Raw genomic sequence first — 16,361 nt, 5'->3', positions numbered from 1 at the left:
AGCCTTTGGTGGTGTGGAGAATTTCAAAAAGTCCCTATTGTGTCTCATTTCTCAGTGTTCACTTGCCAATTAAATTCAGATTTGTGGCTTAAAACAGTCGTTTTGCAAACAACTAGGTCCTTTTTGGACTCTTTCCAATTACTCTACTCCTTTCTTTAAAAGGCAGCATGAGGGTGGGGGCAGGCAGTAGGAGGGTGAAGTTGCTTATCCAGTTCTGTGTTGTGCTCTAGTTACCTTTGCAAACACCTGTAAAATGGTAAAACCAGTGACTCTAGAGGTCTGTAATCTTGGTGTGGCTGATGTTCACTTGGTGGCCTGTAATTTGCTAACTTGCTCCTCGCCTTGGATATCATTGGAACCACTGCTGTGTGAAGCCGCGCTGAAATTCTGTTCCGATCGTTAGCTTAGGCGGCTTTTTAAGCCATCCTTTCTGCTCTTCTTTCCTCACCCTGGAGACCCCTGCCCCCACCCACGGGCTTGTTAGCTAGTGCTCTCTGCTTTCCCTTATGTTACTCCTCACCTCTTTCCTGGCTTCAGTACACAGCAGGTTACAGAGCACAGTCAAAGCTATTGAAAAGGAAAACCCTACTGTAACAGGTAGACAAAAAAGGATTCTTTCTGTCTCTGTTTTGGCAAGGCCCTTGGCCTAACCTCCAAACTAGGCCCGTTGGCCTAAACCCCAGAGTAAGATGCAGGCCCCCCAAATCGGAACCAACATGGTCAGGACAGATTTTTGTTATCCTTCGCTGATAACCCATCACCAGCCTACTACAGGGGTTGGGGAAGCTAGGGGCAGAATGAGACATTCTAACAGAGAGCTTTGGAGGAGCGCTGTCAGGGTGCTGTGAATGCTCTCCTCCCACAGGGGAGAGGGGGATGCGGGAGGGTTCTCCCTCACAACAAGCCTAGGAAAAGGGGCTTCAGTGAAACCACTTGAAGAGTTTTACCTGTGTTGTGGAGCTTGGGGCACAGTGGCCTGGTGTCTGATGCCCTGAGAAAACTAAAGGATAAAAGACTACTGCTCTAACCTCAGAGTGAAGAGATAAGCCTGCTTGGGGTGGCCCATCCTTCCAGACTTCGGTGGGGGAAAAGATATATGAATACTGCCTATGGACCAGATGTGGTTCAGAGATTTTCAACTTACCCACCTCAAGGAACTGCAAGAGAAAGACTCTAAGCAGTAAAAATGAGTATGGATGGCAAATACCCCATGAAAACAGCACACAAGAAAATGAATTAAACATCTTCAAAGTTCAGAGAGGACCAAACGCAGACAGCATGTGAGGACCTTTTCTTCCCTTCACCTGCTTTCCCTCCCTGCTCTCCTTGCCTTAGCTCTGGAGGAGTCAGAGGCAGCCTGGCAAGGGAGGAGCAGTAGGGGTTCCATGCAACAAAATGGAGACGACATCAAGCACCTCGTGCCCACTGCAGGTGGCTAGCCTGACACCAGCCTGTGGTGGGGGCAGGGAAGAACTTTAAGTGAAGTTGGTAACTTTGATGGTTTACTGGACTGGGCTCAAAGTGACACCGAGCCTGTCTGGGGGACTTGAAGTAGCTGGGAGAATTTTTATTCCTTGTCTTGAACACATGTGCCCATCTGGGTATTCATCCAGGGCAGTAAGAACACTGACTCCTCAAATTTGGGGACAGGGGAATCAAGAATATGTTTATATTTAGATGTGCTCTTTTAGCCCTGCTTATGAAACATGTTGGTGAGATTTCTTTTTGAACACCGGAGTAGAACTGCATAAATTCTTATCCTACCACAGACACTGTTTAACTACATGTTTCTCCTTTTTTCTCCCTAAAGTTTCTGAGTGAACTGCACTTGACTGTAGCCAACACTGGTGGACTCTACTTCCCTGAGTCCTGTTTCCCTCACATGTTACAGAAGGAAATTGGGTGATAACTGAATAACTCAGGTGATAGCTCAGGTGACAGCTCAGGTATTTTCCAGATCTGTTGCTGTGTGATTCTACATGTTTTTTGGTTTTCAAATGAGTTTCACATTCTTCCTTCCCATATCTCTCCAAAATTTTACGGGGCTATGGCCAAGGAGCTGAGCAAATGCGAGAAAGTCTTTCAATTGTGTGAATTATTTGCTTTATACACAGTTTCCCAGAGAGACCTGTTCAAGAGGCTTTTACTTCTTAAAGCCAAAAGAACTGTCTGCATTGTGTTGTGATGGGAATTAAATTATAAAGATATCGCAGTTCTGTGTAACTGCTAACAGCCAAGATTCTAAGCTTTGGAAAAGGTCATGATGCATTCCTAGGAGAGTTTCCCCCCAAAAGAATTCTTAATGGTTCTATTTTATTTCAAAATATTGATTATCTTCCTTTACCACTTAATTTCCCAGGCTTACGCAGTGTCTGGTACAGTCAAGTGGTACACTTTATTAAGCACCTGCTACAGGCCAGACATGGTTTGGGGTGCTTTATGTGCATTATTTCATTTATTTCTCACAAGAGTCTTAAAAGGTCATCTCCATTTTACTCATAAGGAAATCGAGTCAGAGAGTGGTTGAGAAATTTACTCAAGGTTTTACAGAACCAAGATTTTCATCGTTCCAGAGCCTGTTTTGTAACCCTATCCATTCCCTCCTTAAACAATGTCAAGAAGTCTTCCTAACTTGCAGTATCTCATCTAGGAAGTCTGTGGAAAATAGCTCTCCCATGCCTTTGGTGCTGGTATACTATCCTTCAGACATGTGTTCGGCTCATATTTAATGAGCTTCTGCCGTGGGCCAGTCACAGTTAGAAGCCGGGAATAAAATAAACAGGAACATGATCTGGGTGCCTACCGTCACATAACTTGCAGTTTGGTAGGTGAGCTGGACAGTTAATAAGAAATGACAGTATAATATTGTGGTGAAACACAGGGGCCCGTGAAAGGGACACCCAAACCCAGACAAAGGGGCCACTGAAGGCTTTTTGAGGAGGTAGCCTCTCATTCTCAGTACCCTGCTCGTATCTAGGATGAGGCCACTATAAAGCCAACAAAACCCATTTGTTGTGTCCCTACCTCCTACAGAAGTACCAGAAATTCAATAAACACCTGTTGAATTAGTGGTGTCAGACTACTTGAAAACAAAATGAAACAAAAAATCTCAAAGATACTGTGGTTACTACCCCTTCATTTCCCTAATCTATGTTGACTTTTTTTTTTTTCCTAAGTGTAGGTCACCTTCAGGCCATGAAAACAAAAAAATTCCAATTTTTTAAGCGGTACCTTAATTCTGATCAATCCTAGAGCACCATGTCTCATTCTTCTTACCCTAATGACCTGAACAAGAGTTGACAACTCTAGCCATAAACTCATAGAGTGGGCTTAGGCTCATAGACGTAAGTTAATGAAACACACTGTCGTTTTATTAAATCAAATTATGAAGGTGCACTTTTGAGCATTTGCAAATGTCACTCCTAATTAGCTCAAGGGCTCTGATATAGACGAACCCTACTCAAAGTCAATAGGGTAGGTGAGCTTTTCTGTGTCTGCTAAGAGCAAATTTCAGTATTTTGGCTATGAGGCTTATGTGAGTTTTAAAAAGGAGAGTTAAGGAAAACAATAATGTTATAAATAGTGACTTTGAATATTTTAAACTATAATTAATGCTTAAACTTCGTTGCAATTCATCAAGAAAAGAGATTTATAACAAAATCCACAGTATTTTAAATAGTCCAATCTCATTCCAAAACTCACCTTGCTAAGGCAAAAGCATCATCAATAAGACTTGCACGGTCAGCAGAAGAAAAGTCCTGAAAAGAAGAAGAAAAAGAGGTAAGCAGCACAATTCCTAAAGGAATGCATGTTGAAAAAATTAATATCATCAAGACGCTGTTCTTAGAACAAAAATAAAACAATTCACAAGCACTGCTACTCTTACCGTGTGGTTGATGGAAAGATTGGTAGCTATCTGTTCCCAAGTTGGTACTTCATAATTTACACGATAAAACCCAATATGATCAGGGTTTATTTTGAGAAAAACATTTCCAGCAGGATTAGAAGAGTTCAAAGTGATTCCTGTGGTAGTAAATAAACACTAATGAGAAACATGTTTGCATATACTGTAAACACAGAGAAATTAGGCCCAGAGGGTCAGCAGAAAAGAAAAGAAATATCAGCTCAAGGAGTCAAGTTTGACTAATTCTTACTTAGATGCCTGATTTTAGAATGTCACTGTAGTGCGTGAGCCGAAAAAGAATAACCAATGTAAATAAGTGTCCTGTGATTTGTGACTTATACTTCTTACTGGTAGAAGCTTGCCAAATGAGTGAAATAATTCTGTGCTTGTCAATCCTTCAATAAAAGAAAACAATGACAAAACACAGAGAGGTCCATGCTTTTGGGCGTGATCCATATATTGCTAATCATGATGGATTAATTACACAAAGAATATTCATTGGGCAGCCTGTGGAGGGGATAAAAATGTAAACATCTAAAAGAATACTTTATTTATTAAAATCAACATTCAAATTGATGGCAATGGCTATTGCCTAGCAAAACAATGATTTGAGAATCAGTAATGCTTTTAAAATGTCAAGAAGGCTTGCAATAGAACTGAAATCCAAATACAACATTCTTGATTTTGTAATCCGTGTCATACTTGGTCTTCTAATTTTATTTATCTTTGTAAAGTCTTCTGTTTCCTTATTTCAATTGATTACATCAATGCTTTTCAGCAATGGATTTGCCAAATTAACTCTCTTTCTAAAGTAGCATCCAGTATTTACATAAGACTCTGGTATATAGATTTTAGAAGCTCAACATTGAAGGAACAGAGACTTTTGTTTGAGGTAAAAAATATTCACTTAAAATAATAGCTGTGCTCCTACACAACCGGTATTCATTTGTTAGCATTGCGTCTACATTTTTTAATTCATACACTCTTGTTTCCAAGAACAGTATACAATTTAAATAATAGTGTGGGAAAACTTCATATATTTGAGAAGTTTCAAATAGTTTAATGTAGTCACAGTGTAAGGATGTGATAGTGGAAGATGGAAGATAAGGCTGGAAATAAATTCTAGAGCTTTGGAGTGCAAGAGCCATGTGCCATGTGAAGGGTCCATCTCTGAGAGATGGTTAGATAGAGAAGATTTTTAAGCAGGGAAATAATACGTTCAAGTCTACTTTCTAGAAAGATAATTTTGATGACGTTACGAGAGATATATTGGAAGATTTTAGTCTCCTGTAATCATCTAAGGCAGGAAGGAATGAGGGCTTACTTCAATGTGGAGGTAATGAAAAAAGAAAAAAGGTGATGTTTTCAAGACACATCACGGGTAAAATCAACAGTCAGTTTTGTTACTTGATGTGGACGGTCAGAGGAGGGGGAAATGGGCTTGCACGATCGGATAAATAATGATGTTGCCATTACAGAGTAGAGGCAGATGAGTTAGTTTGGGAGGAAAGAAGATTTAAATTCTGGAAGTGTTCACAAAGTTTGGAAGATATCCAGGACACAGTAGTTTTTCATAATATATGAGTAAGCTCTCCAACAAAACAATACTTTTTTTTAGGAATGTTCAGAGTAGGTACTTGACAAATTATAAACCTTTACCTCTCTCATGTAGTATTTATCTTTCTTTGTCATTCTCCCATGGACAAGTTGTTGAAAGGAAGCTAATCTTTTGGCAACCGTACACTTTGAATGTTTGTATCTGGAGGAGAGCCTCTTGCTAAGCACAGAGCCATATGTTATAGGAAAAAGAGCATGAACTTTCGAGTCTGACAGATCTAGGATAAAACCCTTGCTCTGTGAGTAACTAGCTGTGTGATCTTGGCCAAATCACTTGACCTCTCTGTGTCCTCATTCACCATAAGGGAAATAGGGATAAAAATCCCTCACAGGGCTGTTGTGAAGATTAAATAAGATAACATCGGTAAAGTGTTGGTCACACAGTTATTTGTCCGACAGATGGTAGCTATCCTCATTATTATGAAAGGGGATATGCCACGGTTCTATAAATAGCGAGGCAAATATAAATAACATTGAGAAGTTCCTGGCAATCCATCTAAATACTGCCGTATTTCAGTGTGCTTTATATATACCTAGTTAAGCCTGTCTAGAGTTACTGTGATTTTTCTCACTTTATAGATGAGGAAGCTGAGATCCAGGAAGTCAGTAGTTATGGACTTTCCAAGTTCATGCTACTTTCCCAACAGTTGTTAACAACAACATACTGTTGGGTTGTTTAGTTACAGAATGAAGTAAGTAGGACTAGAATACTGGTGCCCACTCCCGGCGGCACATGGGAGCACGTATTGTATTTCCTTTCGTTTCTCCACTTACTTTTGATTGTTTTTCTGATTGTAACAGTCTTATGTGTTCCTTATAGTTCCAAATACGTATTTGGAAAATACAGAAGAAGAGTATAACGAAGAATGTAAAAAGTACTCTCTACTAGTTAATGTTTTTGTGTTCTGCGTGTGTATCCTCCGTATATGTGCAAATACATGCGCCCAATACACAGAATGGGACTTTACTGTTTTCATGATTCATAATCCTTTTCATTTAAAAGTATATTGTAAACACCTTGCAATTTTGTATTCTATACAGAGTTCCCCCTCTATATGAAAGTAGAGCATTCCTGTGAAAACTTTCATAAGCTGAAATGGCATAAAAAGAGGAGTATCTCCCACACTCTAAGACTGTGTTAATTCCACTTTGTTTTTTACAAAAGACTTACATTAGTACCTGTTTTTTCTAACTGTAAGAAATCCAAAGAACATTTTCATTTTTATGAAAAAAGCCATCACCAGACCATGTTGGTCTTTTGTAAAAATGAAGAGGCAGAGCCTGAACGTTCAGAAAGCGGGGGATACCTGCATGTGAAAACGTAAATTGAATGGCCACAGAACACCCTATCATTCAATTAATAAATCATCTTGTTCTGTTTCTTGCTAGTTTTATGCATAAGTGAGTTGAATGAATTCTTTCTGGGTAGGCGTTCTTTCTAGAAAATTCCTTTTTTTTTCTTTTACTTGTCTAGATGGTGGAGAAGAGGGGTAATTACTTTTTCAAAATTTCATCCAGGGGCTATTTAATTTCAACCTAGATAGATTTCAATAACAGAGCTCTCATAACAGTTCTTTACTACAGGCATACCTCACTTTATTGCAACTTGTTTGATTGCACTTTGTAGATACTGCATTTTTTACAGATTGAAGGTTTGTGGCAACCCTGCATAGAGCAAGTCCATTGGCATCATTTTTCCAACAGCATTTGCTCACTTTGTGTCTCTGTGTCACCTTTTGGTAATTCTTGCAATGTTTCAAACTTTTCATTTTCATTATATTTGTTATGCTGATCTGTGCTCAGTGATCATGACTCACTGAAAGCTCAGGTGATAGTTAGCATTTTTAGCAATAAAGTATTTTTGGATTAAGGTATGTCCATTGTTTTTTAGACATCACGCTATTGCACACTTAACAGACTATAGTACAGAGTAAACATAACTTTTATGTTATGCACTGGGAAGCCAAAAAATTCATTTGACTTGCTTTATTGCAATATTCATTCTATTATGGTAGTGTAGAAGCAACCCACATTATCTCTGAGATATGCCTGTATACTCTTTTATATAAATAATGATAACAAACTTTAGACGGCTAGACAGCTCTTGTGATAACTTGATAATTCTAGAGAAAGAAACATTTTTCTTTAGTGATGTAGATGCTTTGTTGCATTGATACTTTAAGCAAATTATTTTTCAGTGTAAAATGACAGTTTATATCTTATTAAATTTTGTGCATCACTTATGCTGAAAAATACAAGAGTAGTACTTTTTGACTAATGACACACTATTTATACTTGGGGAGCTAAAAATTTCTAGTAGGATGCACTATCAGAATTTAGGGTCAAGGAAGAAAATTTTAATCTCTGAAACCAAGACTAACATGATCTATTGTAAAATGGTTTGTTTATACATTTGTGGTAATATTTTCAACAAATCATTTAAGAAAGTATTAATGATTATGTTAGTAATAATTACAGAGTCCCTCCTAAATCTCAGCAAGTGGCCTAGACAATCTCCCTAAAAAGAAAGGTGTAGTATTAATATACAATATATAATAAGCAGAAATCTGGAAAAATGCAACCTGGCTACCATGGTGAATGATTATCACTGGTGATGGTTTTGGTGATTGGGAAGAAATAACTGCAAAGAAGAGTTGGATAGTGAAAATCTGTCAGTGTGTCTCAGTCTGCCTAGGGAAGTAGGTACACAGTTTAGCTGGTACGTGTATTCCAGATCTTTTAACAGATTTCCTCCTACAGAGAACAGTGTATGTGGTAGAGATCTGTTAGTTATTTACCACACTATTCTCTCTTCCTCCTGGGTATACAGCTGGACTATATTTATTAGCCTCCCTTGCAGGTAGGTAGCAACATGGGATTGACAAATGGACACAAATTGTGCCAGAAGTCATAGATGCACTTCTTGACCTGCTCCCTCCATTATCTTCCTCTGTCTTCTGTTCAGATGCAAAGATCCAGCAGAGGAATTGAAGGTCTAGGAAGCAGTGGAGCCGTAAGAAAGAGGAAGACTGGATTTCTAAGTTATTATTTGGGACTGAACCACCTAGGAAAGATGGCAGGTCAGGAATTCCTCCATTGGACCGTTACATGAATAAGAAACTTTCATTGCATCAAAATAGCTTCTAAATGCAATAATTAGACTCCCCTGGTTAATGCAGTATATGAGGCTATCACAGCTTGATGAAATCTCTAAAATAATTGATCTACCTTAACTCTCTCTTTACTCTTATTAAGTAAACTTTCTTCCTGGAAAGAGATACCTAATTAGCTGACATGAGTATTCTGGTTCACCTTGGCCAGTATATTTTTATTTGTATAAATTAACAAATTAGCATTCTTATATGTTTGCTTTGTGTGAATAAATCTTCCAAGCCTTGGTTGACCAGGGCTGAATTAATGAAACTGAGCTTTTGATTCTGCAAAACTGAATTCATAATGATCCAATCAAAATTCAAGCATTCCATGAGGCTCAGCTTGAAAGAATGAAGAAAGTCTCTCTTTCTTTTTGTTATTAAATTTAAAAAATATATGCCTATAGTTATTTTGACATGAAACATTTATTTATTTATTTATTAAAGATTTTATTTATTTATTTATTGCAGAGGAGCCCGATGTGGGACTCGATCCCAAAACTCTGGGATCACACCCTGAGCTGAAGGCAGACGCTTAACGACTGCGCCACCCAGGCGCCCCTGACATGAAACATTTAAATATAACTACCATCAAATTCTAGTAATATTCTATTTATATGTAGTCAGAATTTGGTTATCTAAATCATCCAGGATGTATCCTCAACTCTTTAAGAGTTATGAAAAAGTCATCACAAAGTCTATACGATTTCCTATGGCCTAGACCCTCTCCTAAACCCTATGCACTTAGAAATATCTATTTTAAAATATTACGTTTTAGTAAGATTAGTTATCCGACATCATGTGATAACCTTCAAATCTTCTGAATGTTAGAAAGCAGCAGACTAAAAAGCAAAAAGGTGATATACTACTAAATGTAGATGCCCTGACAAAGTAGTCGCTGGTACTAAAGACAGAGGCATAAATGAAGCATCTACGGGCATTCTCTAACAGCACAGTAGTCTGAAGGCAAACAAGCCTCCATTAAGCAAGGACTTACTAAACTCTTAGGAAGTCTTAAGAGGTGCACAAAACCTCGTTGGCAATTGGGTGGTATTCCTGACCTGCCATCAAGGAATATGACGTAGAAGTTGTCTCTCCAAGGAGTTTGTCATTTACTTAAAAAAGAAAAGACAGAGCAAATGAAGATTACATAACAATGATGATATTCAAAATATAAAGTAGTAATACTAGGAATAAGGAAGGATTGATTAAACCAATAGCATAAAATATACTATAAACAGTGAGAAGAGAGATTACACAGGGCAGGTTAGAATAGCCTGAGAAGGGTCTGTGATAGAGGTCCTCTTCTTTGTTATAAATTACATGTTTAATTTTTTTAATGTTTAAAATATCATGTACAACACAAATGTAAATAAAAGGCCTTGGGGGAAGTCCCAACATTGCCTGGGAAATTTCTAACTGATGAATCATCAAAGAAACCAAGAAGAGGGAGGTGGGGCTGGTAACCTGAGCCGATTGCCCATTCAGTGCACTTGGGACGTGTTTGTCATCTGTGCTCTGAGCTGAGAGCTGAAGATGTCCCCAAACAGGAAACAGGAACTTATTGCATAGCCTAAAAATGGAGCAGGCACTTTGAAGTAGGAAGAGATGTCTAGTTTGTTTCTGGCTAAGTGAGCAGTCATGATTCTGAAATTTCAGATAAAGACAAGTCTGTCATCAAAGCTCTGTGAACATTAGAGCCTCTTCATTCATTCTTTCACTGATTCATTCAATAAACAATTACTGGGTCCCGGCTGAAGATATAGAACAACCACCACCAAAATAAATAAGCTTCATTTCCTCAAGAAATATTCTATGGGGAGGGGAAAGACAGCTAAGTCAATAGCTAGAACTAAAAAAATGTGTTCAATGTAAAGACAGAGGGATACAGTTGCTGGAAGAGCTTCCGGCTGCCCTCACTTTTCTACTAGCATTCTCTGTCTAGAGTGAATAGTTCTTATTTACACTTGGTCAATCCTATCGTCCATTTAAACACTACCTTTACCCCCTAACTCTCAGCCTAGACATCTTTTTCTTTAGTAACCTTTCCTGAACCCCCAAATCTGGACTGGTGCTTCTTCAGCGAGCCCCCTTGGCTATTACCGCACGAGGCACTTATGACACATTTATTTACCTGCTGAGTCGTCTGCACCCTCTCTAGACAGTAAGAGCCAAGAGGGTAAGGATTTTTTCCCTCAGCATTATCTCCATGCCTGCCTCTGTGTCTGGCACATAAGTTAACACTTGGTAAATACTTCCTTGAAAGAACTGTTTAATTAATTGATTGATTCATTGATTGATTAGTAAGGATTAAATTTATTATTCAGATATTCTCTCTAATAAGTACATAATCCATATAAGAAAAATGTTTATTGTTAACTCTTCGACTCTATTTTATAAAACACTGAGTAAGCTTCAGTTATCTAGAAAATTCACTTTTTTGGAAACCTCATTCCATGAAAATGCTGTTAGCATAGACGAATTATTCATGCTTTTAAATTTGCTAACAGGATATCAAGCAGCTGCCAAGATTCCTCTAACTCTCAGTTAACCAATGGTAACCAATGGGGAAAATATGTAGTAATATGTTAAACCAAATTCACTGAAAACCTTCCAATGGAACGGTAGTCTCATTATACCTTTTATCATTGGCATTGCACATTTTTTTAGGGGGAGTGGGGCAGAGGGAGAGGGAGAGAGAATCTTAAGCAGACTCTAGGCGTGGAGCCTGACATGGGGCTCAATCTCACAACCCTGAGATCATGACCTGAGCCGAAATCAAGAATTGGACACTTAACTGACTGAGCCACCCAGGGGCCCCAGTGGTATTGCACATTTTAAAAAGTCTTTTTTTGTCTTCTCCATTTTCCATTGGCAAACATGCTTATGAGTAAAAAAATGGTCAGAAGGCAGATCACAAAACATAGAACTCAGTATTCAAAACAACAATCGTATATAAAAGAGTAAGATAAAAAGGCATTGATCTGGGAATTCCAGAAGAATTGGGGAGAAATGTTGACCATAACAATCAAAGTAATTATTAGTATAAATGATCAAGAGAAAGTTTTGCAGCAAAGCAACATAATAGGTTCTTGCCTTGAGAATAGCAAAGCTGGTAGGGTTTATAGTAAAAATAAACACACACGTACACAACAAAGAACTTATAATAAAAGTAAAAAATCCCAAAGGTGAAAAAAAACTACTACTGGATTTACAGAAAAATTTGTACACAAATGTTTATAACAGCATTAACAGCCAAAAAGTAGAAATAATCCAAATGCCCATTAACTGATAAATAGATGAATGGGAAGCAGTATATCGATATGGTATGAGTATAATTTGTCAATAAAAAGGACTGAAGTACTGATACATGTTATGACATGGATGAACCTTGAAAACGTTATTCTAAGTGAAAGAAGCCAGTCATAAAATACTACACATATCATTCTATTTATATGAAATGACCAAAATAGTAAATCTATGCAAACAGAAAGTAGATTAGCAGTTGCTCAGGGCTGGGGGTATGAGAGGACAGAGGGATTGATAGCTAAAGGATATGGATTTTCTTTTTGAGATGATTAAAATGCTTTAAATTTGACTATGGTATTGGAACACACATCTGCAAATAGAACAACCACTGGATTCTACACTTTAAATGGGTGAATTACATAATACGTGACTTTTATCTCAATAAAGCCATTTTAAAAATCAACCTCCTGGATATAGGATAAAAATTTACTTGCTAGGGGAAATCATACCTAATTAATATTTTAGAATATTTTGCAGGAGCAAATAGGCATATGTAAATAAAGGATGAATGATTTACTTTACTTTTATCCCTAAGAAGCCACAGGTGAAGAGTGTGTGCCAAATGCTTTTCTGAAACCAGCTTTGCATGGGGTGGGGTGAAGAAGAGCATCATTTGTCTTAGAAAAGAAATGATTTAGAAACATAGAACAAGTGCAATGGTAAAAGAACAAAAAAGAGGAATCTTCCGGGATGTATGCTAAAACCTACTGTATTTATTATTTTTTTCAGTGATCTGGAGGGGAGAACATGTGAAAAGGCCTCCTTGTTTTTAAATAGCTAAATTTTTCAAGAAAGGAAAAGATAAACCAAGGGAGATAGAGTACAGAAATATATTTCCAGTTGATTTAAGTGAGCAGAGCAGTCACAGCTGAATTTTAACACAGGCACATGCCAAGTAATTCATTTAGGGAGATGGATGAATGGATGGATGGATGGATGGATGGATGGAAATAGATATAGATAGTGCCTTGAGCTACTGGTGACAATTTACAACTTAGAAAAGATGATTTGGAGTCATTAACGATTCTAATGTCATACTGAATTGGAAAACTGATAGATCTAATTTAATGACAGATTTTAAGAAACCAGTTTTGTCGCATAATCTTTTAAGAAATTCCATGACTTACTTCTCTGATATAAAGGGAAAAAAAAGTAAAGGAAGAAAGAAAGAAAGAAGGAAGGAAAGGAGGGAAGAAATAAGGAAGGGGGAAAGAAAAAAAGAAAACGTACACATTGATCATCCAATGGTTGGGTGTGTGACCCTTCTTTGGATATGGGTATTTGTTCTTGTGTCAGTCATGGGAAAGCATTAAAAAAAAATCTCAAGGTAGAAAATTTCTCATTATTGTAGATAAGGGCTTGAATTCATTGATAAATTACTTAAGAGGTCCCTTTTAACTGAAATTTACATCATAAATTCCAGCTTTATTGTTGTTTCTTTATACTTATATTAGTTCAATGTGGCACATTAATTGAAAAGAAGAAATAAATCAATTAATGACATTTACCTCCTGTTTCTGACCTGTTGTAGACTGTAATACTCGATACATTATCTTCAGTCCATTTAACTGGAATATTCCATGTGTAACTAAAGTTTTTTTAAAAAGAAAAATTTAACTCTTATTACTAAAAAATAAAAACATTTCCAAAATAAAAATACTTAAAAAGCAATAGACAAGCATGTTTTCCTCATCAATGATCATGCAATGTATAGGATACAGTTAATATAACACTCTTTAGTGATGAAGATAGGCCATATAACTGCTTTCAATTTCTATAAATCTCTAAAATTTGGACCTTTGTATCAACAAATTAGCTAAGCATGAAGATGATTTCAATAAAATGCCTTGGGGCTTTGAAATAAAGATATTGCATAAATACAATACATTATATGATAACCTTGAGCTTTCACACACACACTTGCACATATTCTAATATGCTTAATTTCTGTCGAGGAACACAAAGCATTTTTCAAATTCAAAAGCCAATCTTAAAACACCATGCAGGGAATAACACATTTTAGAAATTATATTGAGACTTAAATTACACCACCACCATCCATCCCTTAAGGATTCCCATGTTCTTTCAGTATCTCCTCTTTTGCCTCGTGTGAATCAGGTGTGCTGCAAAGGAAAAATCATCAGACAAGCATGTTTCAGGGTGTTTTTTTAGTGTTCTCGTTAGCTACTTAGTTATTTTCTTGGGGAGCAGGGGGAGGAGGTTAGCTTTGTAATTTGGTACTATATATACGTAACATTTTAGTCTTGAAATCTCCTAAAAGAGGTCTTAAATTACTTTGATTGTTCTCATCTCGTGTACTATCAATCAGGAAATGCAAGAGACCTAGGAAGAAGATGAATCTGTGTTTGGATTCAGGTTCCAACTCAAAGTTTGCCTTGTTTTTCTTCATCTGCGATCAGTCAAGTCCCTGACAGAATGGGGAGAATGATATTTCTCTTTTTCAAGATAAAATAAAATTTAAGTAATTTAGAGAAGCTACTTTTTTAAAGATTTATTTATTTCAGAAAGAGAGAGAGTGCACGTGAGTGGAGAGAGGGGCAGAGGGAGAGGAAGACAAGCAGACCCCCCGCGGAGCAGGGAGCCTGCCGCAGCCTGGATTCCGGACCCTGAGATCAGGACCTGAGCCAAAGTCAAGAATCAGGGGCTCAACCGACTGAGCCACCCAGGCGCCCCACAGGGACAATACATTTTGCCATCTACACGAAAGAAGTAATCCTGTTTTATAACTGTTGAAACGTTTTATAGGATTGAGTTGTTAGTAGCTTTCTTTGAGGATTTTATTGCTGTGGATTGTTTTTGGCTCTAAGTTCCATAGGACCAATACATAAATTTTTCTTGGGCCATGTTGCAAGCATTGTCAGTACTCCACCCTTACCCCTCGGATCTCTTTGTCATTTTTGTACACCCCAGATCCCAATGCGCTCTCCTTGCCGCATTTGGGTCTCTCTCTCTCAGAGGACTGCCCTCTAACTGCCTGAGCAAGAAAAGCCAGAAGTTCCTTGGAATTTACGTTCTTGGTTCTTGGATGCAGCCCTTAGCCAATGACAGATGGGCATGAGAATCATCCTTGCCCCATCGGTCAGGAGCACTCTACAGCACTGTTTCCAGAGCCTCTCCGCTGGATAGTTACCCTGCTCAGTATTGCACTTTGCTTCGTAATAGCCCATGTCCCACTCGCCTTCCATTCTTTCTTAGAAACACTTCCTGGTGAGTAGCTTTCACTTGAATCATCACCTCAGGGTCTGCTTTTAGGGAAGCCAACCGAACAGCGATCCCTTGCAGCTTCTCAACAAATAGACAAACAAGCGCTTTTTAAAGGTCACATCCTACCTACATATTTCACTCTTCCACTGTTCTGTTTTGGTCCTGCCACATAAACGAACATTTCTTCCCCTCTCTACATTTCCCCAATGCCGACCTGACTGACAGAACGGAGCACGCAAGTGTCCTATGGGCACAGTCAGGATTTCATATTTTGACTATTCCTCCATAAAACACAGTCTCTGGGACTACACTGTGCCTAGAAGTGGACATGTGATATACTACGAAGTTACGTAAAAACATTGCTCTGAAGTCTGAGGGGATCACAAAACTAAAAGGATCGAGGGTTGAGACTATATAATTTTATAGTTTTAGACTCCCTTGCGGGATCTAATCTAATCTGAGTAAAAGAACAGATTTAAGTACAAAATGTCAAGAAATGGAAATTACATAAATGGAATGAGAGAGTCTTCTATATGTTACCTAAAATTTAGGAGAATCAGATTTCATTTTTAAAGGCACGATTCACTTTTTTTGTATCTAACACTCTAACAAACTCTGGTAGTATTAAAGCTGGTCAACCTAATTTTCACTAAAGAAAATGGACTTTGCCCCAAAATTACATGCCTACTCCCCTTTACCCCCTGTTTACATTGAGTGGACTGCCAAAGACATGTCCCTGATAGAGAATTCCATTCCACCTGATGGAGACAGGAAATTTGTTTGTTTCTGAGATGGTTGAGATGATAGTGTTAAAACAATAACTTACACACATGTGAGCCATTTAGATGGTAAAAAGTTTCTGGTCAGTAAGAATTCCCTAATCTTGGAATATTTAAGGAGTGAGAAGAGGGAGGGGCCACAGAGTTTATAGTACAGCTTAATCAACCACATTTCCCACCAGACAGAAATAGATCTGGACAGAGAATAGGTGAACACTAGGGTTGGGGAAAGGGCTAATTCCTTTCTGGGGTCAGGAGGGCATATATTATGATCTAGGTTTTCAATCAAGTGAAAAATCATGAAGGATCACTTTTGATATAATGTTTTCTCTCTCTTATTTGTTCAGGAACTGCTATAGATTTTTAACAAATGTT

General features: G+C 37.9%; 1 protein-coding gene across 1 annotated transcript in view; it reads right to left on the bottom strand.

The window, feature by feature from the left end:
- LOC103661748 (glutamyl aminopeptidase) overlaps positions 1-16,361 on the bottom strand; it is an 81,348-nt gene that overhangs the window by 17,368 nt on the left and 47,619 nt on the right. Inside the window, exons 11-13 of the mRNA XM_008689431.2 lie at positions 13,491-13,570; positions 3,887-4,023; positions 3,703-3,758 (exon numbers count right to left, since the gene is read on the bottom strand). Of these exons, the coding sequence (XP_008687653.2) occupies positions 3,703-3,758; positions 3,887-4,023; positions 13,491-13,570 (273 nt within the window). The remainder of the gene's footprint in view (positions 1-3,702; positions 3,759-3,886; positions 4,024-13,490; positions 13,571-16,361) is intronic.

Source organism: Ursus maritimus, unplaced genomic scaffold, assembly GCF_017311325.1.
Source record: "Ursus maritimus isolate PB19 unplaced genomic scaffold, ASM1731132v1 scaffold_11, whole genome shotgun sequence".
In the NCBI taxonomy this organism is placed as follows: domain Eukaryota; kingdom Metazoa; phylum Chordata; class Mammalia; order Carnivora; family Ursidae; genus Ursus; species Ursus maritimus.
This window is presented reverse-complemented; position numbering and strand designations above follow the sequence as displayed.